Genomic DNA, 19,099 nt, shown 5'->3' with positions numbered 1-19,099 from the left:
TTGTGAGCCACTTTAAGCCTAGCCAGTTATCCCTTGTGAGACTCAAACGTGCACCTTGTGCTTGTATGGTAAACACCTTAACCATTAGGCCACCCTCCCAACTGCATACGTGTCACTTAGTCCCTCCATAATGAATCCATGCCAAAAATTAAAGCCCACTCCAGTAGATTTATGGCAACTTCTATAGCATTCCATTCCAGGGCTTCCATGGATGACATCTGCACAGCAGCTACTTGGGCTAAGCCTCGTACCTTTATCAATCATTACAAATTGGACCTGGTCTCCAGGGGAGAGCTGCCTTCAGTTCAGTGGTACTCGGGAATGTTATTCCATAAGGGTCGCCCTTGGACCTCAAGGTAGCTTGGGATTCTGTCCCATCAGTGATGAATGGAAAAAAGATTAACAACATCAGATAAAGAAGTTAAGTCTTACCATAACGTTCCATCTGTGTTATTGATCTTCTTTCATTCATCACTTCCCACCCTCCTTCCACCTCCAAAGGCTCCTGGGGGATGCTTTGGGTCTAAGCGGTGTACTAGGGTACTTGGGTAGAAGTGGCCTCGGCTTTATTTCCTTTCTTAGCAAACTTGATCTGAGGTAACAGGAAGAAGGGCATTCTGAGCAGAGACTTTGCTCTAGAGGTTTTTTGGCTGGCGCGAGCTTGGTAATAGGCCGACTCGGCTCCGAGGACTCTGAACCAAACCCATCAGTGATGAATGAAAGAACACAGATGGAACGTTATGGTAAGATACAACTTCTTTTTTTCATAGAATTTGGGTGAAAGGGAAACCATTATCCAGTCAGGTCTCAGGATTTTCTAAATGGACCTTTCTCCTTGGTACACCTCAGCAGGTATTAGTTTTAGCCCACAATACCTGCCTTCTCAATATGCATACTACCTTGCTTGTCTTTCTTTGGCTATGTTGTGCTCTGCATGGTGTGTATATCTCCATCATGCCCCTGCTGCTTTTGGTGACACTCCCACTGATTGTTAAACCTAGCTTCTACTGGGTTTCATTACAACAGAGGGCTTTGCTGTTTCCCTCCCTCTCTGTAGGATGGGGTGAACCAAGTGCTAGCTGCTGATTCCCACTCTTCCTCATTGGCTTGTCCAGCATCTGGATCATTCTATGATTCCTAGTCATCTGGGTCACAGTCAAGTCTTCATTCCTCTGAACAATGAAGCAGACATTCATCTGGAATTATTGACGGACTATAAGCTGTTATTAAACTATGGCTGACTTAATTAAAAGTAACTTGCTTTAGACTAGTTTGCCATCTAAACTGGAATGCTTTATAGAAGTGTATTTTTAAAATACATGCATTATGTTTTTCTGTCAGATGATGACTGATTTCTGTTTTATTTGTTTCATGCTTACATAAAAATGTTTTCTATTGCGTTTAGAGTCTGTCAGGTTTGTAATATCTTTTTCTTTTTTTGTGTACAATTAGGTCAGTATTTTGGACACAGGTGAAGTCTGTATGGAGTTTCTGAAGGTCCATAATTCTCAGGAACGTGTCAGAGAAGTTCTCAGAATATCATACGATGGGCGTACAGTATGTTTAGTTTTTTGCTTTTGAATGTCTGTCTGGTTATTACAGAATTTATGGAAACTGCTGAAGGCCACAGCTCTGTGCCATTTGGCAAGAGTAGACATTCTTTGCCTAGACCTGGCTAAAAGATGATTACTTATTTTGTATAATGCACCCAGCTTTCTGTGGAAGTTTTTAAATTTTTGATTATATTTTGATGTGCTTTTTGAAGATGAGTAAATAGTCTGTAGTGACTCTTAATTTTCATGAGGGTACAACTTCCAGAGGTCTTGGCACTTCATACAGAGAGGTATTGATTTAGATGTTCGTCGTGCATACAGCTGCAGTCATAACAGATGGGTTATCTTGCCGTCAGGCGGGTCCTCGGTCAGCCGAATTCCAAAGTCTAGGTCCGGCATCGGTTGTCGTCGTTTCTTCCCTGACGTCAGTGCGGCAGGGGTATAAAGAACCAGCCAACGCCATTTTCTTCAGTCTTTCTTGCCGCGCGGTGCCCGAAGCAGAAGCAGTTCGCAAGTGCCGGTCGGCCAGCTCCTGAGATTTACGAAAATATTTCAGCCGAAGTCTTCTTGAAAGCTAAGTACCCGTTGAAACTTTTCTTGCCTCAGACCAATGTCAGACAAAGTTAATAATTGCATTTCATGTGGGAAGCAAATACCGCATAAGGATTTCCATTCCTTCTGCATTCCTTTCTTAGGCCTAGACCACGACGTCTCGGCCTGTCGTTTCTGTGCTAGATTCAACAAACGCACTAAGCGTCGGGCGGAGTTTGCCCAACACTATTTTGGTAAAAAATTTAATTACATTATGTCATCGGATACTCCGACTCCAGTTTTGAGTAAAAGACGCAAAGATAAGGACCGACATACGAGGTCCGCGACTTCTACCGACACCACGCTAAAGCCGACTACAGGTGCTCCGGTTCTCAGTGAGGCGCCTACGCAGCCCATGAGTACCGATGACGCTTCTTTAGCGGTGTCTTCTGTGCCCGAGGTCTCAGGCTCCTCGGCCCCCACTCCGACTACAGATACCGACGCCACTCTTGGGGAAACTCAGAGTTTAGACAGGCCTGCCACCTCTCAAGGTGTCTTCAGGCCTTCCTCTTTTTCCATTAAGGCTTTCACAAAATCTAAAGCAGCCATGAAAACTAAAAGACAAACTCCACAGAGCCCCTCTGAAGGCCCCATGCCTAAAAAACAGATGCTCAAAATGGCTGAGGATTTGATTACTCTTATCAGGGGTTCTCAACCCCCCTCGGACAAAAGGCCCAGATTGGAGGAAGACTACCCTTCCTCAGACCAAGCCTCTATTACCTCAGAACATTCTGAGGACCAGGAATATTCATATTCCCCTTTTGAAGATTCTGATGCTGAGGAGTCCATTCCCTCGGTCTCCCCTGAGGACTATTCTTTTGGGGAAACCTTACATACCTTGAGGGAACACTTTCACTGGGAAGGCCAAGATTACTCAGATTCCAAGAAAAGGCTCAGGGATTTTCTCTTGCTTCCTCAGCACAGGCCTCTGGCTATCCCTCCTGTCTTGGATATATTAGATGATGTGTACACAGAAGCCAGCCTCAACCCAGATTCTTTACCTCCAGCTCCTGTTAAACCTGACAGGTATTACCGGGTTCCTGATTCACACCAATTCCTATACAAAAGCCATGCTGCTGACCCAGAAACTATTTCACAGGGTCCCAAGGGAATTAAGGCTTCTACTGCCAAAAACCCATTACCTTCAGAGAGAGATTCCAGAGCTTTAGAAAGGTGGGGGAAAAAGGAATACACCTCGGCCACTTTAACCATGAGGGCATTAAACTGTCAGTTCCATATGTTAAAGTATCAACAGTTCTTGTTATCTCAGTTGAAAAGCAAAATGACACAACCTGAACAACCAGATTTAAAGGAGTTGCAGGATTTGTTGCATAGTGCAGAGCAAGTGGGTAAACATACCTTGCAATGTGGTTTTGATGCTTTAGAGGCCTCATGTAGAGCTGCTGTTACAGGGTCTGTCATACGTGACAAGCTTGGCTCAAAGAGCAAACCTTACCAGATCATGTCAAAGCTAAATTACTAGATGCACCTCTTCAAAAAGATGTATTGTTTGGTGTTAAAGCTGAGGAGGTACTAAAGAAAATGGAGGAAAAGGCAAGATCAATGCAAACGGTGAAAGATTTCCTACAGGTACAACCTCCACATTTCAGCAGAAACTGGCCTTCAAAAAATTGGTCCTTTCCAGCCACGGACAGACCTCAAAGAGGTAGATACAGGCGCCCGAGGGGTAGAGGGCAATCTCAAGGATCATTTAGAGCCAGACAATGGCAAGCACCTACACCAAGAGGTGGAGAAGATAGATCACAGTCATTCAGAAAGCAGACACAATGACTTTCCCTTTGCATGCCAAGCAAAGCTTTAATGGCAGCACCTTTAGGCGGAAAACTGGCATTATTTTCAAAAATTGGCATATTGTCACAAAAGACAAATGGATCCTGGACATTATAGACAGAGGCTACAGATTCCACTTTCACACCCTTCCAAAATGAGAGGCATGCCAAACCTGCCACATAATCAAAGGGCAGAGGCACAAAACAAATTTCAGCTCTCATGGACATGAAAGCTATTCAAGAGGTACCTGCAAAAGAACAGGGTCAAGGTTTTTATTCCAGACTATTCCTGGTACCAAGGAAGGACAAAGATTGGAGACCTATTTTGGACCTATCCATCCTAAACACATATTTACTCGCATTCAAAATTCAAGATGCTCACATTACAGCAGCTTCTTCCCATGCTGGGCAAGGAGTCTTGGCTGGTAACATTGGACCTCAAGGAGGCATACCTGCATGTCCCTATCAGACAAGATTGCAGAAGATACCTCAGATTTCTTGCAGGTTCAACCCATTATCAATTCTCTGCATTGCCCTTTGGCTTATCTACTGCACCCAGAGTGTTTACGAAATGCCTAGCATCAGTAATTGCCTTCTGCAGACTTCAAGGGATACAAATATACCCATATCTGGATGACTGCCTGATCCAAGCGGACAGCAAGCACATACTTCTGAAACACCTGGCATTTGTAATAAAATTGTTGAACTTTCTGGGATACACAGCCAACAAAAAAAAATCAAAACTAATACCCTCTCAAGCAATAATTTTCCTGGGTGCCAGCTTGAATACAAACACACAGATGGCCTACCTCACACCAGAGAAGCAAGGGCAACTATCTCAATACTTCAGAAAAATGGCAACCTTCACCAGGCTGACTGCAAGGAAAGTCCTGCAGGCTCTGGGATTCATGGCATTTTGCATCCTGCTGATCCCATGTGCAAAGCTGCATATGAGGAAACTTCAATGGTACCTAAAAAACTTATGGTCTCAACACAGCCACAGTTTGTAAACAATTATACCACTCATTCCATGTCTTCAAAAGGAATTTCTGTGGTGGGCTCAAGCATGCCAAAGAAACATAGGTCTCCCCTTCTGCATGCCTCAAGCAAATCAAATCATCACAACAAACGCCTCGGACTACGCCTGGGGGGCGCACATGACAGATCAGTGCATTCAGGGCAAATGGTCCCAAAAGGAGAAGCACCTACACATCAGTCCAAAGGAAATGCTAGCAGTACAAAATGCTATTATGGCCTTCAAAGTCCTACTGCATCCAGGCCAGCTATTGATAAGGACAGACAACACCACAGTGATGTGGTACATAAACAAACAGGGAGGAACTCATTCATACCCCCTGTGCAGACTAGCCATGTCCCTTTGGAACACGGCTCTGGAATTGCAAATTTAACTTCAAGCACAATTCCTGCCAGGGAAGAAAAACACGCTGGCAGACAACCTAAGCAGAAATATGACAGATCCACACGAATGGAAGTTGCATCCTCAAGTTTTCGCAAAGATAATTCCGGCATGGGGTTGGCCAGACATAGATCTCTTTGCTACCCACAGAAATTACCAACTGAAAAATTTTGCTCAAGGACCTATCATCCACAGGCCTGGAAAGTGGACGCACTTTCTTTCAATTGGACAACATTGACAGTCTATGCCTTTCCACCTCTTCCTCTGCTGCCCAAAGTTCTATTAAAAGCCAGAGCAGAGAGGCCAAAGATGATTCTCATTGCTCCAGACTGGCCAAGACAACACTGGTATCCACTCCTGAAGAGCCTGACGCATTCCCCACCATGGATCCTGCCTCTAGTGCCTCTTCTGTTGACCCAGCACAACTTCAGATCTCTTCACAGTCAGCTGAAAATCCTCAATCTAGCCGCATGGAGGATTCCTTGATTTCCCAACAGACCCTCCTCGCCAAGGAGGTGCAGGATGTCATCTTGGAGGCCAGAAGACCTTCTACTAGAAAAGCCTACTCCGCCAAATGGAAACGGTTTTGTGCCTGGAATCAGAAAAAGGGCCAGAATCCTTGGGTACTAAATTTACCTCAAATATTACAGTACCTAGCTGAGATGCTAAACAGTGGACTTTCTTTCTCCTCCATCAAGATCCATGCTTCAGCCATTTCTGCACAATACAACACTGATCCTCCTTTATTCTCTCATCCTCTCTTAAGACAGTTCCCCAGAGGGGCTAAGAATATAAAACCCCCAAGGAAACCACCAGTACCTGCTTGGGACCTCAACTTCATTTTAGAAAAACTGACCCTGCCTCCATTTGAGCCATCTGCTTCAACAGAACTGCAATATTTGTCATGGAAAACAGCCTTCCTTCTGGCTATCACCTCAGCACGCAGGGTTTCGGAACTACAAGCCCTCATGGCTGTGCAACCTTTCATCATTTTCCATCAGGACAGAGTTTCCTTACGAACTAACCCTTCCTTTGTGCCAAAGGTAATATCCAGTGTAGCCTTGAATCAGACTATCCACTTACCTACCTTTTATCCTAACCCACAAAACAAAGGGGAAAGACTACTGCATTCCTTGGACATTCACAGACAACTTCGTTATTATTTGGACAGGACAAAGCCATTCAGAAAATCAGAGCAACTCTTTGTGTCCTATGCTACAGGTGCTCAAGGAAAGGCTATTTCCAAACAGACAATCTCAAAATGGATAGCCCACTGCATACGCTTTTGTTACTCATTTCATGGAAAAACTGTACCTACAAGCATCAGATCTCACTCCACAAGGGCCACAGCTACCTCTGCAGCTTTCCTCAGGGGGGTTCCTACCAAGGATATTTTGGAAGCAGCCACTTGGAGTTCTGTGCACACTTTCTCCAAGCACTATCACCTTCCACTATACTCTAAATCTAGAGCGGGCTTTGCCACAGCAGTCTTGCAGGGCATCCTTGCTCCTCCTAGTTCCACTTAGTGCCTGCCACCCCTTTTTAGCTTTGGGATTCTACCCATCTGTTATGACTGCAGCTGTATGCACGATGAACATACTACAGTTTTGTACCTACCATAAATGTAGATGTTCGAGTGCTAATACAGCTGCAGTCCAGGTTTCCTCCCTCCATCCCCTCTTGGGACAGGCCTTATGACAAACACCTCCTCATACAACCTGATTGGGGTATTCTTTTATGGTGTATTTGCTTGCAAACTACTGTTTTTTGATTATATTACATTGCATTATTACATAAGTTTATGTTTTGCCTTCCTTCTGGGGGCACCTGACATCTGGGGCAAGAAAAACTGAAGAAAATGGCGTCAGCTGGTTCTTTTATACCCCTGCCGCACTGACGTCAGGGAAGAAGCGACGACAACCGACGCCTGACCTAGACTGTGGAATTCGGCCGACCGAGGACCCGCCTGACGGCAGGATAACCCATCTGTTATGACTGCAGCTGTATTAGCACTCGAACATCTACATTTATGGTAGGTACAAAACTGTACTTTCTGAGGGATTGTGTTGCACCTTTTTTTATGAAATAATAATAACTTGCTGGCTACAGTGATGTATTAAAAGTGAAGTGTACTACAGGAGAGTATTTATGGGGGTGTATTTTTGGTTGGAATAGATGTTCTTCGTGTTTTGCTGTTGCAGTCATTACATTTGGGTAATCCTGCTGGCAGGTTGCCCTCAGCCGGCCTGAATTCCAAAGTCTTGGGTCCTGCTTCAGCTGCTGTCGCCCCTTCCCTGACGTCAGGGGTATAAAAGAAGCAGCCGGCGCCATTTTCTTCAGTTTTTCTTGCCCCAGATGTCAGGTGCCCCCAAAAAGGGTAGCCAAACTTTATATATATATTCAGAAATACACCAATATAATTTTTACCTTCATCTATAAGCAAATACACCACATCGGTAGTATAAATCAGAGAAGGAAAGAAAAGATCCAAAAGAAAAAAGGGGGAAGGTGGGTGGGTAACCTGGACTACAACAGAGAATACACTCGAGCATCTACATTTATGGTAAGTGTACACAACTGTACTATGTTCTTTGTGTTTCACTGTTGCAGTCATTACATTTGGGTAGAGTCCCAAAGCTATGGTTGGGAGGCTGGAACTAGACAGCAGTAGGAACGGCTATGAGGCCCTACAAAACTGCAGTGGCAAAGCCTGCCCTGGATTTAGAGTAGAGTGGCAGATGATAATGCTTTGTAAAGGTGTGCACTGAACTCCAAGAAGCAGTCTCTAAAATGTCTCTGGTTGGTACTCCCCTGAGAAAGGCTGCTGAGGTGGCTGCAGCTCTGGTGGAATGAGGCCTACAGTGAATACACTCGAACATCTACATTTATGGTAAATGTACACAACTGTACTTTTGAGGTTATAAATTTGAAGACTGTGTGGACTTGGTAGCTACAAACTGTAGTGTTGGCATTTCAGAATGGTTGCCAGAGACTTTTTGTGAAGCAGTTTGGTGCTGACCCAGAAACTAGCCAGATTACTGAGGTTAGCTTTTTGCAAGTTCTTGAAACAGTCCTGCATGGCCTTTCTAAGTTGCTGTTAGCAGCTGTTGTGTTTCCCTGTATTTGATGTGAGAGTCTGCAGCCATTTGCGAGGGCTTTGGCACTCATACCATCAATGAGAAGAGGGCCAAGCTGGTCTTGAAACGACTTTTGCTAGCTGCAATTCTTCAGCTATTTCCAGTAGAGGAAAAGTCTTTTTGGAGTCAGAAGCAAGGCTCCAAGGGGGACTTAAAATGATCAGTCCCCTCTTCTTCTTCTGGTTTGCCAGGTCCAACTGTCCCAAGACCCTTTTCTCCCCTGGCAGTTGTGAAACCATCTTCAGAACTGATTGCCTTTGGTGCCAGTTGCAGGAAGGGCTCTGTTTCCCACTGTGTTCATAGCCTCTTTTTGTCCAAGAGTAAACCATCAAGTTGTAACTTTCACCCTTCTCCTCTACTAACCTGTGGGACTTCTTGCCTGAGTCATCCCTGTCTGTCCCCCGGATCAGAGCTTCTCCTGTTTGGATCTGGTCTATGGAGCTGTGGTCCAGTAGGTGTGTCTTCAAACCTCTTTGAGTGGCTTCATCAGCTCGGTCAACCCAGTGGAGAGTTTAAGACCTGCAGAAATGATGCAGCTGATGCAGTCACGTGTACAGGCACAGGTGTAGGTAGGACTCATCCCCTCAGTTTCAGGTTCTCGACATGAAGGGTTGTCTTCTTTAAATTGGTTTCCTCTCTTGGGCCCTACAGTTTTGAGGTCATTGGAGCTGATTGTCTTTCCCTTGCCGTTGATGCAATTGTGGCAGCAGCAGTCACCAAGAAGGACATCACGGAAGAGAAGTCCTTTGTTCATCCCCTGAGTAGGGAATCTTGGGTGTTGGACATATTAAGGAGGCAATCTTGTGCCTCAGCCACATTCGCACTGAAGGAGTTGAACTATCTCACACACTTGACCAGACTTCAGCATGACATTGTGCTTAAAGTGTCAAGAGTAATTAAGACAAACCAGACTTTGGAGACTCAGATATCCAGTTTACAGTCTATTGCTGATGTGTCAGTGTGTCTGATATCTAACTCTGCTGATGGCACATCGTGAGTCACTGGCACCATTACTGTCATGCATCTCCACTCTTAGATGATTCTGTGTAATTTTGCAGACTGCTTTAAGGCATCCTTTTATTATTTGCCCCTTTGATGGCTTTTCACTTTTTGCCTTAAGATTAAAGACATTTTGACCAGGAGTGGACAGGATGGGAAGATATTGTCTGCTGTGGTAGTACATTTTGGTACCCTTCAACGGACTGTCAAAACAGAAGAATGGAAGACATTGCTTTTCTGGAAAAAAAAAGGGGGGGGGGGGCACAACAGCTTTTTCAGGAAACTCCTCCTGAGGGTTTCCCTTGCCGGGGGGGGGGGGGTAACCACAACTGGCACCACCCTTGTTGCAGGGGTGGTCCTGAGAATCAGGGGTATCATGAAACCTTCTTGGGGAGGCCTTTTCAGTTACCCTGAAGGGTTGCCTGACTGCCTGTCTTTGGAGGCAGGTAAAGGTTGTTTGGCTCTACACCTGGAAGCTTGGAAGGCTATTGTCTCAGATGCATAGTTAAGAGTCAATCTGAAGTAGGGACTTCATTTGTCAGCAACCTGTGGGTCTTGGATCCGAGCCGGCAACTTGTTTCATAGCTAATGGATCCGAGCTCCTAGCTCCTCCCCTCACCCATAATCCCCTGCCAACCTTCAATGACCTCAGATCTAGTTTGCCGCGCTTGTGGATGGCTGGATTCCTTTGAGCTCTAGCGAAATTGTCAGTTAAGTCTGTTTTTTTAGTCAACTTTTCTCAACTTCAAATTTAAAAAAGTGTGTAAGAGTTAGGTTCCCTGTAATATTTATTTTTTTACATAGTTTTCCCTCCCTTCGCTGGTCAGAGGCTATATAGTTCCATTTTTGGAAACTCCAAATTTAAATCCCAGGCATGCTACCCCATCAGAGAATGGATGCAGCCATTGAAATTCCAAAGCTGTTAGAATATAGTCATCCAGGAGGTCCCACCAGACCAATGCAGAGCCAGGGTCCATTCAAGATTCTTTTTAGTTCCAAAGAAGAAGAACAAGGATGGATTTTTTTGTAAAACAGACAAAATTCCCAGTGGTCACAGTGCAGTCCATTCTGCCTCTCTTGAGGGGGAATGACTGGAAGTGCTGATGTTCATCGTGTTTCACTGTTGCAGTCATGACTGTAGGGTACTCCCCTGCCGGCAGGCAGCCCTCGGTCAGCCAGAATCCCAAAGTCTGGGTCCGGCGTCGGCTGTTCAACCATGCTCCCTGACGTCAGAGCGCCAGGAGTATAAAGCTGACAGCCGACGCCATCTTCTCCAGTCTTTCTTGCCGTGCGGTGATAGCAGTTCACAAGTGCCGGTCGGCTGACTCCTGACTATTTTTCCTGATATACTTCGGTCCGAAGATTTTCTTTTCCACTCAAAGCTAAGTACCCCGTTGAGGAAACTTTTTTCTTGCTCCACTCCGATGTCAGAAAAAGTTAATAATTGTATTTCATGTGGGAAGCAAATACCTCATAAGGATTTTCATTCTTACTGTATTCCTTGCTTAGGCCCTGTCCACGACGTAGCTAGTTGTTGGTTTTGTGCTAGATTCAATCAACGTACAATTAAGCGAAGGTACGATTTTGCTTTTCATTACTTCGGTAGGCGCTTTAACTACAAAATGTCGTCGGATACGGTTCCGGCTACCGGAGTTCACAAACGCCGCAAGGGCAAAGACAGGCCTCCGAGGTCCAAATCTGATGATCGCGCACAAGCGGAGCCAGCTTCAGGTTCGGCCGTCGTCAGTGAGGCGCTTTTGCAGCCCCTGTCATTGGCCATTTCAGAACCAACGGCCGAAACGGACTTTCATGAGGAGCCAACCAGGCCTTTAAATATTTCTTTTGCAGGACCTTCGGACAATGCTCCTTCGGATGGGTCCGGAGCCGCTGTGCAGGTACCGGCTTCCGAAGGGGTTTTCAGGCCTACTCAGCTTCTAATAAAGGCAAAGCCAAAGACAAAGGCAAAGACTCCTTCTAAATCAAAGACTACAACACAGGTCTCTTCTGAACCGGCTCCCAAGTCACAGAAACAGTTACTCAAGATGGCGGAGGATTTACTTACTATGATTAGGGGTTCACATCCCCCTCCAGATAAAAGACCAAGGCAGGATGTTTATTATGATTCCTCTGATCAGGCTTCTGTTTCCTCAGTTTCTTCTTCTGACCAGGAATATTCTTTCCCTCCTTATGAGGATTCTGATGCTGAGGAATCCATTCCTTCAGCTTCTCCACCAGAGGATTTCTCTTTTGGGGAAACTTTGCATGAAATGAGGGAACATTTTCACTGGGAAGGACAGGAGTATTCGGAATCTAAGAAAAGACTGAGGGATTTTCTTCTTCTTCCCCAACATAGACCCCTGGCTATTCCTCCTGTTTTGGATATTGTGGATGATGCCTTTTCGGAGGCTAACTTAACCCCTGACTCTTTTCCTCCTGCTCCTGTTAAGCCTGATAGATATTACAGGGTTCCTGATTCCCACCAGTTTTTATACAAGAACCCTTCTGCTGACCCTGAAACCATTTCTCAGGGTCCTAAGGGAGTTAAGGCCGCTTCTGCCAAAAATCCCATTCCTACTGAAAAGGATTCTCGATGGGGCAAAAAGGTGTACACTTCTGCTACTTTGTCCATTAGGGCTTTAAACTGTCAGTTTCATATGCTAAAATACCAGCAATTTCTCTTGTCTGTTTTAAAACAAAAGCTTACTTCCATTTCTGCCTGTGCAGATGATAAGGAATTACATGACTTATTGCATGCCACTGAACAAGTTGGAAAGCATGGTTTACACTGTGTATTTGATGCCTTGGAGGCTTCTTGTAGGGCTGCGGCCTCTGGCACAGTCATTAGAAGGCATGCATGGCTAAAGGAACAGAATTTACCTGAACAAGTAAAGGCTAAATTATTGGATGCTCCTGTTCAGAATAATGTTTTGTTTGGATCAAAAGCTGAAGAGGTGATTAAAAAGATGGAGGATAAGGCGAAATCCATGCAAACAGTTAAAGATTTCTTACAAGTACAGCCACCTAGATTTAGCAGGAATTGGCCTTCAAAAAAATTGGTCCTTTCCCACTTCAGACAGGCCTCAGAGGGTTAGATATAGACGCTCCAGAGGAAGGCCTCAATCACAAGCTTCTTATAGACCCAGACAGTGGACTGCTTCCACCCCTAGGGGAGGAGAGGACAGATCACAAACTCAAAGGAAACAAACTCAATTACTCCCTCTGTTGGGCTACAGGAACTTCTTGCCTGGAAGCCCCTCTCGGAGGAAAACTTTCTCTTTTTTATCAAAATTGGACTCAAATAACCCAAGACAAGTGGGTTTTGGATGTGGTTTTAAGAGGTTATAAATTCCATTTTCATACCTTGCCAAGGCCAAGCGGATGGCCAGACCTTCCAAAACTTCAATGGACGGAGGCCTTAAACCAGGTGGAAGCTCTTTTGGCTATGAATGCCATAGAACTGGTTCCACTTTCAGAGATGGGAAAAGGTTTTTACTCAAGGCTCTTTCTAGTCCCAAGGAAGCAAAACTCATGGAGACCCATTCTGGATCTGTCGGTCTTGAACACCTTTTTAGAGATTCCAAAATTCAAGATGGCAACCTTCAAACACTGGACCCCACCCAGTTTGGGTTTGTGAAGGGCCGATCTTGTCTCCTGAACCTGATTGACTTCTTTGAATCAGTCTCCAGAGCCATGGACAAGGGTAAGGTGGTCCACACAGCCTATCTAGACCTTGCCAAGGCCTTTGACACCATCCCCCACTCTGGAATCATAGATAAACTTACTAAGCTGGGCATTAATCCCTATGTCATCCAATGGGTTGCTAAATGGCTTACTGATAGAACCCACACTGTAAAAGTAGCCGACTCAAATCCAGCTCCAGACAAGTGACAAGTGGAGTACCTCAGGGTTCAGTCCTGGGGCCGCTCTTGTTTGGCATCTACTTCTCTGAAGTACAGGTCAACACTAAGGGACTCTGGCTAACAAAGTTTGCAGATGACTGCAAACTGGGAGCCATTATTGAATCCCCAAATGATGTGGATACTCTACAAAAGGGCCTTACAGAAACAGATGCTTGGTGCCAGAGCCATGGGCTCAAGCTCAATGCCAAGAAATGTATTGTTATCCCTTTGGGAAAAACATGTATCCATGAATTACCATATAGGTGGCAGTACACTAAACACAGAAAGTGTGATAAGAGACTTAGGGACACAGGTGGACAGTGGTCTCACCTTCGATAACCACATCGCCACAACAGTCAGGAAATCTTTCTATGTGGCACACCTCATCACGAAGGGCTTTTCATCCAGAAAAATGGAGGTCATTGTCCCACTGTACTCATCCCTCATTAGACCCATTATAGAATACAACGCCCTATTTGGTATGTACCTCTCAAGACATCTGCAACAACTGGAAAGGCCTCAGAAATACCTCACTAAAGAATCACAGGCCTAAAGCAGATGCCCCACGCTGACCGCCTTAAAAACTCCAGCTATACTCTGTCGCATATCGTCTACTCAGAGGCGATCTCTGCTTAACATACAAGGCCATGTCAAACCCAGAGCTGTTGGACATGCTACACTTAAAGAAATCCCAATCCCTCAGAGCTACACGCTCAGGGATCTAAACCTTGTCATCACAATAAACAAAACATGCTGGAGGGATAGGTTCCTGACCCAGAGACTCCCCAGACTCTGGAATAGATTGCCCATACATGTAAAGCAGAGTGCCTCTTTGGACCTCTTCAAGAGGAACCTTGACGATTGGATGGGAGAAAGGAAATTCACCCCAGGGATCACGTCAGTCGCCCTGCTAGACAGGGGTCCAGGAAAGTAAATAATGTGGGAAGAAATAGCCAGGGAATTGTTATGGCTAGGCTTGTATAGGCCCTAGGGCAGATAGCCTAGTACCAACCTATGAACCAAACCTATGAACCTATGCTTACTCTACAGCAGCTACTTCCAATGCTGTCCAAAGATACATGGATGGTAACTTTGGATTTAAAGGTGGCATATTTACACATTCCCATCAGGCAGGATCGCAGAAAATACCTCAGGTTCAAGGCCGGATCGAGGCACTTTCAATTCTCTGCGCTGCCCTTTGGATTGTCTACTGCGCCCAGGGTCTTCACCAAATGCCTGGCTCCAGTAGTAGCTTACTGCAGACTCAAGGGAACTCAAATTTACCCTTATCTGGACGATTGTCTAATTCGGGCAGACAGCAAGGATGTCTTACTCCAGCATCTAGAATTTGTACAGAACCTCCTCAAGTTCCTGGGATTCTCTGTAAACATAAAAAAGTCAAATTTGACACCATCTCAACAGATAACTTTTCTGGGTGCTCTTCTAAACGCCACAACCCAGATGGCATTTCTGACATCCGAAAAACAATTACAGCTGGCTTCAACTTTCAAAACATTGGCAACCTTAACTCAACTATCTGCAAAGAAATTCCTGCAGGCTTTGGGTTACATGGCCTCCTGCATCCTTCTCGTACCATATGCAAGACTACACATGAGGAAAATACAGTGGTACCTAAAATGTGTATGGTCTCAACATTGCCACAGTTTAGACATACTGATCTCCACCCTTCCTTGCCTTCAAAAGGAATTTCTTTGGTGGTCCAGGGCTTGTACCCTAAACAAAGGCAAACCCTTCCGTCTGCCTCCTGCCACTCAGATTTTAACCACGGACGCCTCGGATTATGCTTGGGGAGCCCATTTTCGGGGCAACTGTCTGCAGGGCCTTTGGAAAAAGGATCAGAAGCACCTGCATATCAATTTAAAGGAAATGTTAGCCGTTCAGAAAGCTCTGTTGGCCTTTAGGAATCTTTTACAGCCAGGACAACTACTAATACGGACAGACAACACCACAGATGTTCATCGTGCATACAGCTGCAGTAATCACAGATGGGTTTTCAGCCGTCAGGCGGTCCCTCGGTCGGCCGAATTCCAAAGTCTTGGTCCGGCGTCGGTTGTCGTCGCTTACTCTTCTGACATCAGGAAGACCAGAGTATAAAAGACACAGTCGACACCATGTTCTTCAGTCTTTTTTGCCGCACGGTGCCCGAAGCAGAAGCAGTTCGCAAGTGCCGGTCGGCCAGCTCCTGAATTACGAAAATAATTGGAACCGAAGTCTTCATTAAAGTTAAGTACCCTGTTGGGGAACCTTTTCTTGCCTCAGACCGATGTCAGAAAAAGTTAATAATTGTATTTCTTGTGGGAAGCAAATACCGCATAAGGATTTCCATTCCCTTTGCATACCTTGTTTGGGCCCAGACCACAACGTCTCGGGCTGTCGCTTTTGCGCTACCTTCAATAAACGCACTATCAAGCGTCGGGCGGAGTTCGCCCAACACTACTTTGGCAAAGCTTTTGACTATAAAATGATGTCGGACACTCCGACTACCGTTTTGCCCAAAAAACGCAAGGAAAAGGACCGACACGCGAGGCTCTCGGTCCCCGCCGACACCACGCCAAAACAGGCTCCACATGGTCCGGTACTCAGCGAGACGCCTTTGCAGTCCCTGACTACCGACGACACTCCTTTGGCGGTGTCCTCTGTACCCGAGACCGCTGGGTCCTCGGCCCTTTCCCAGACTACAACCGAAGCCCCTGCTATTGGCGAGCCTACTAATGTGGACAGGTCCACTTCCACCCATGGTGTATTTAGGCCCTCATCTGCTTTTTCAATTAAGGCCTTTACTAAATCCAAAGCAGCCAGGCATCCCACGAGGCCTGTTCCACAGGGCCCATCTCCTGGACACATGCCTAAGAAACAGATGCTCAAAATGGCTGAGGATCTAATTACTCTTATCAGAGGTTCTCAGCCCCCTCCTGACAAGAGACCCAGAGTGGAGGAAGAATGTCACTCATCTGATCAGGGATCCATTTTATCAGAACATTCTGATGCAGAGGAACAATCTTACTCTCCTTTTGAGGATTCGGATGCAGAACAGTCCATCCCTTCTGTATCCCCTCCTGAGGATTTTTCTTTTGGGGAAACCTTGCACACCTTGAGGGAACACTTCCATTGGGAAGGCCAAGACTTTTCAGATTCCAAGAAAAGGCTTAGGGAATTTCTTTGGTTACCTCAGCATAGGCCTCTGGCTATACCCCCTGTTTTGGATGTTCTAGATGATGTCTACTCGGAGGCTTGCCTTAACCCTGATTCTCTGCCTCCTGCACCAGTAAAACCTGATAGGTATTACAGAGTACCCAGTTCTCACCAATTTCTCTACAAAGGCCATAATGCTGACCCTGAAACCATTTCACAAGGCCCCAAGGGATTAAAGGCCTCCACTGCCAAGAATCCACTTCCTGCAGAAAGGGAATCCAGATCTCTAGAAAGGTGGGGTAAAAAGGTATATACCTCGCCACCCTAGCCATGAGGGCCTTAAACTGTCAGTTTCATATGATTAAATATCAACAGTACCTGTTATCACAATTAAGGAACAAAATGTCTCAACCTGAACAACCAGATTTAAAAGAGTTACAGGATATGATGCATAGTGCGGAGCAAGTGGGTAAACACACCTTACAATGTGGTTGTGATGCCCTAGAGGCTTCGAGTAGAGCGGCTGCTACAGGATCAGTGATTCGCAGGCACGCCTGGCTTAGGGAACAAAATTTGCCTGACCATGTGAAAGCTAAACTTCTTGATGCTCCTTTACAAAAGGATGTACTATTTGGTACTAATGCCGAGGAGATACTACGGAAAATGGAAGAAAAAGCCAAATCTATGCAAACTGTCAAAGCTTTATTACAGGTCCAACCACCACGTTTAGCAGAAATTGGCCTTCAAAAACTGGTCCTTTCCAGCCACTGACAAGCCCCAAAGAGGTAGATACAGACGACAAGGGGCAGAGGGCAATCACAAGGATCATATAGAGGCAGACAATGGCAATCTACAGCACCAAGAGGTGGTGAAGATAGTGCACAACAATACAGGAAGCAAACCCAATGACTCCCTCATTTCCATGCCAAGCAAGTTTCAGCTGACAGCACCTTTGGGAGGGAAACTAGCATTATTTGCCAGCAATTGGCATATTGTCACAACAGACAAATGGATATTGGACATTATAAACAGAGGCTACAAATTTCAATTTCACACTCTTCCAAAAATGAGAGGCATGCCAAACCTGCCACAAAATCAAAGGGCAGAGGCACAATTACAAATTTCAAAGCTCCTAAAAATGAGAGCTATACAAAAGGTACCTACGCACCAACAAGGTCAAGGGTTTTATTCAAGACTCTTTCTAGTACCAAGAAAAGGAACCGACTGGAGACCCATTCTGGACTTATCCATCCTAAACACATTTCTGCTCGTCAAAATTCAAGATGCTCACATTACAGCAACTTCTTCCCATGCTGGGCAAGGAGTTTTGGCTGGTAACATTGGACCTCAAGGAGGCATACCTGCATGTCCCAATCATACAAAGCTGCAGAAGATACCTCAGATTTCTTGCAGGTTCAATCCACTATCAATTCTCTGCATTGCCCTTTGGCTTATCTACTGCGCCCAGAGTATTCACAAAGTGCCTGGCAACAGTGATTGCCTACTGCAGACTTCAAGGGATACAAATTTACCCTTATCTGGACGACTGCCTGATCCAAGCGGACAGCAAACACATACTACTGGAACATCTGGCATATGTGACACGGTTACTGCTTTCTCTGGGATATACCATCAACAAGGAGAAATCAAGGCTAACACCATCTCAGAAAATAACCTTCCTGGGTGCCAGCTTGGACACAAACACCCAGATGACATATCTTACGCTAGAAAAACAAGGGCAACTATCTCAGTACTTCAAAACACTAGCAAAAAGTACCAGGCTTACTGCAAGGAAAATCCTGCAGGCTCTGGGATTCATGGCATCTTGCATTCTTCTAATCCCATGTGCAAAATTGCATATGAGGAAACTTCAATGGTACCTAAAAAATCTATGGTCTCAACACAGTCACAGTTTGGGAAGCAATTATACCAATAATCCCATGCTTGCAAAAGGAATTTCTATGGTAGGCCCAAGCATGTCAAGTAAACACAGGCCTTCCATTCTGCAAGCCTCAAGCAAAACAAGTCATAACCACAGACGCCTCAGATTACGCCTGGGGGGTGCACATGAAGGACAAGTGCATTCAGGGCAAATGGTCCCAAAAGGAAAAGCACCTGCACATCAATCAAAAAGAAATGCTGGCAGTAATAAATGCAATCACAGCTTTAAAGGACTTCCTGCATCCAGGACAATTGCTAATAAGAACAGACAACACCACAGTAATGTGGTACATAAACAAACAAGGAGGAACACATTCATACCCCTTGTGCAGACTAGCCATGACTCTTTGGAACTTGGCTCTGGAAAGACAAATCGAACTCCAAGCACAGTACGTGCCAGGGATGGAAAACACACTGGCAGACACTCTAAGCAGAAATATGACAGATCCACACGAATGGAAGTTACATCCTCTGGTGTTTACAGAGATAATCCAAGCGTGGGGGAGGCCGGACATAGATCTTTTTGCCTCCCACAGGAACCATCAAATGGAAAAGTTTTGTTCAAGGACCTTCCATCCAAAGGCCTGGAGAGTGGACGCCCTTTCATTCTGTTGGACAG

At 45.4% G+C, this 19,099-nt stretch overlaps 1 protein-coding gene across 1 annotated transcript in view; it reads left to right on the top strand.

The window, feature by feature from the left end:
• The window catches only part of PLK4 (polo like kinase 4), a gene marked incomplete in the record, with an annotated part of 949,915 nt that overhangs the window by 380,015 nt on the left and 550,801 nt on the right, over window positions 1-19,099 (top strand). Inside the window, 1 exon segment of the mRNA XM_044061753.1 lies at window positions 1,453-1,557. Coding sequence (XP_043917688.1) covers window positions 1,453-1,557 — 105 coding nt within the window.

Source organism: Protopterus annectens, chromosome 2.part0 (genome assembly GCF_019279795.1).
Source record: "Protopterus annectens isolate FY-2018-M chromosome 2.part0, PAN1.0, whole genome shotgun sequence".
NCBI lineage: Eukaryota > Metazoa > Chordata > Ceratodontiformes > Protopteridae > Protopterus > Protopterus annectens.
This window is presented reverse-complemented; position numbering and strand designations above follow the sequence as displayed.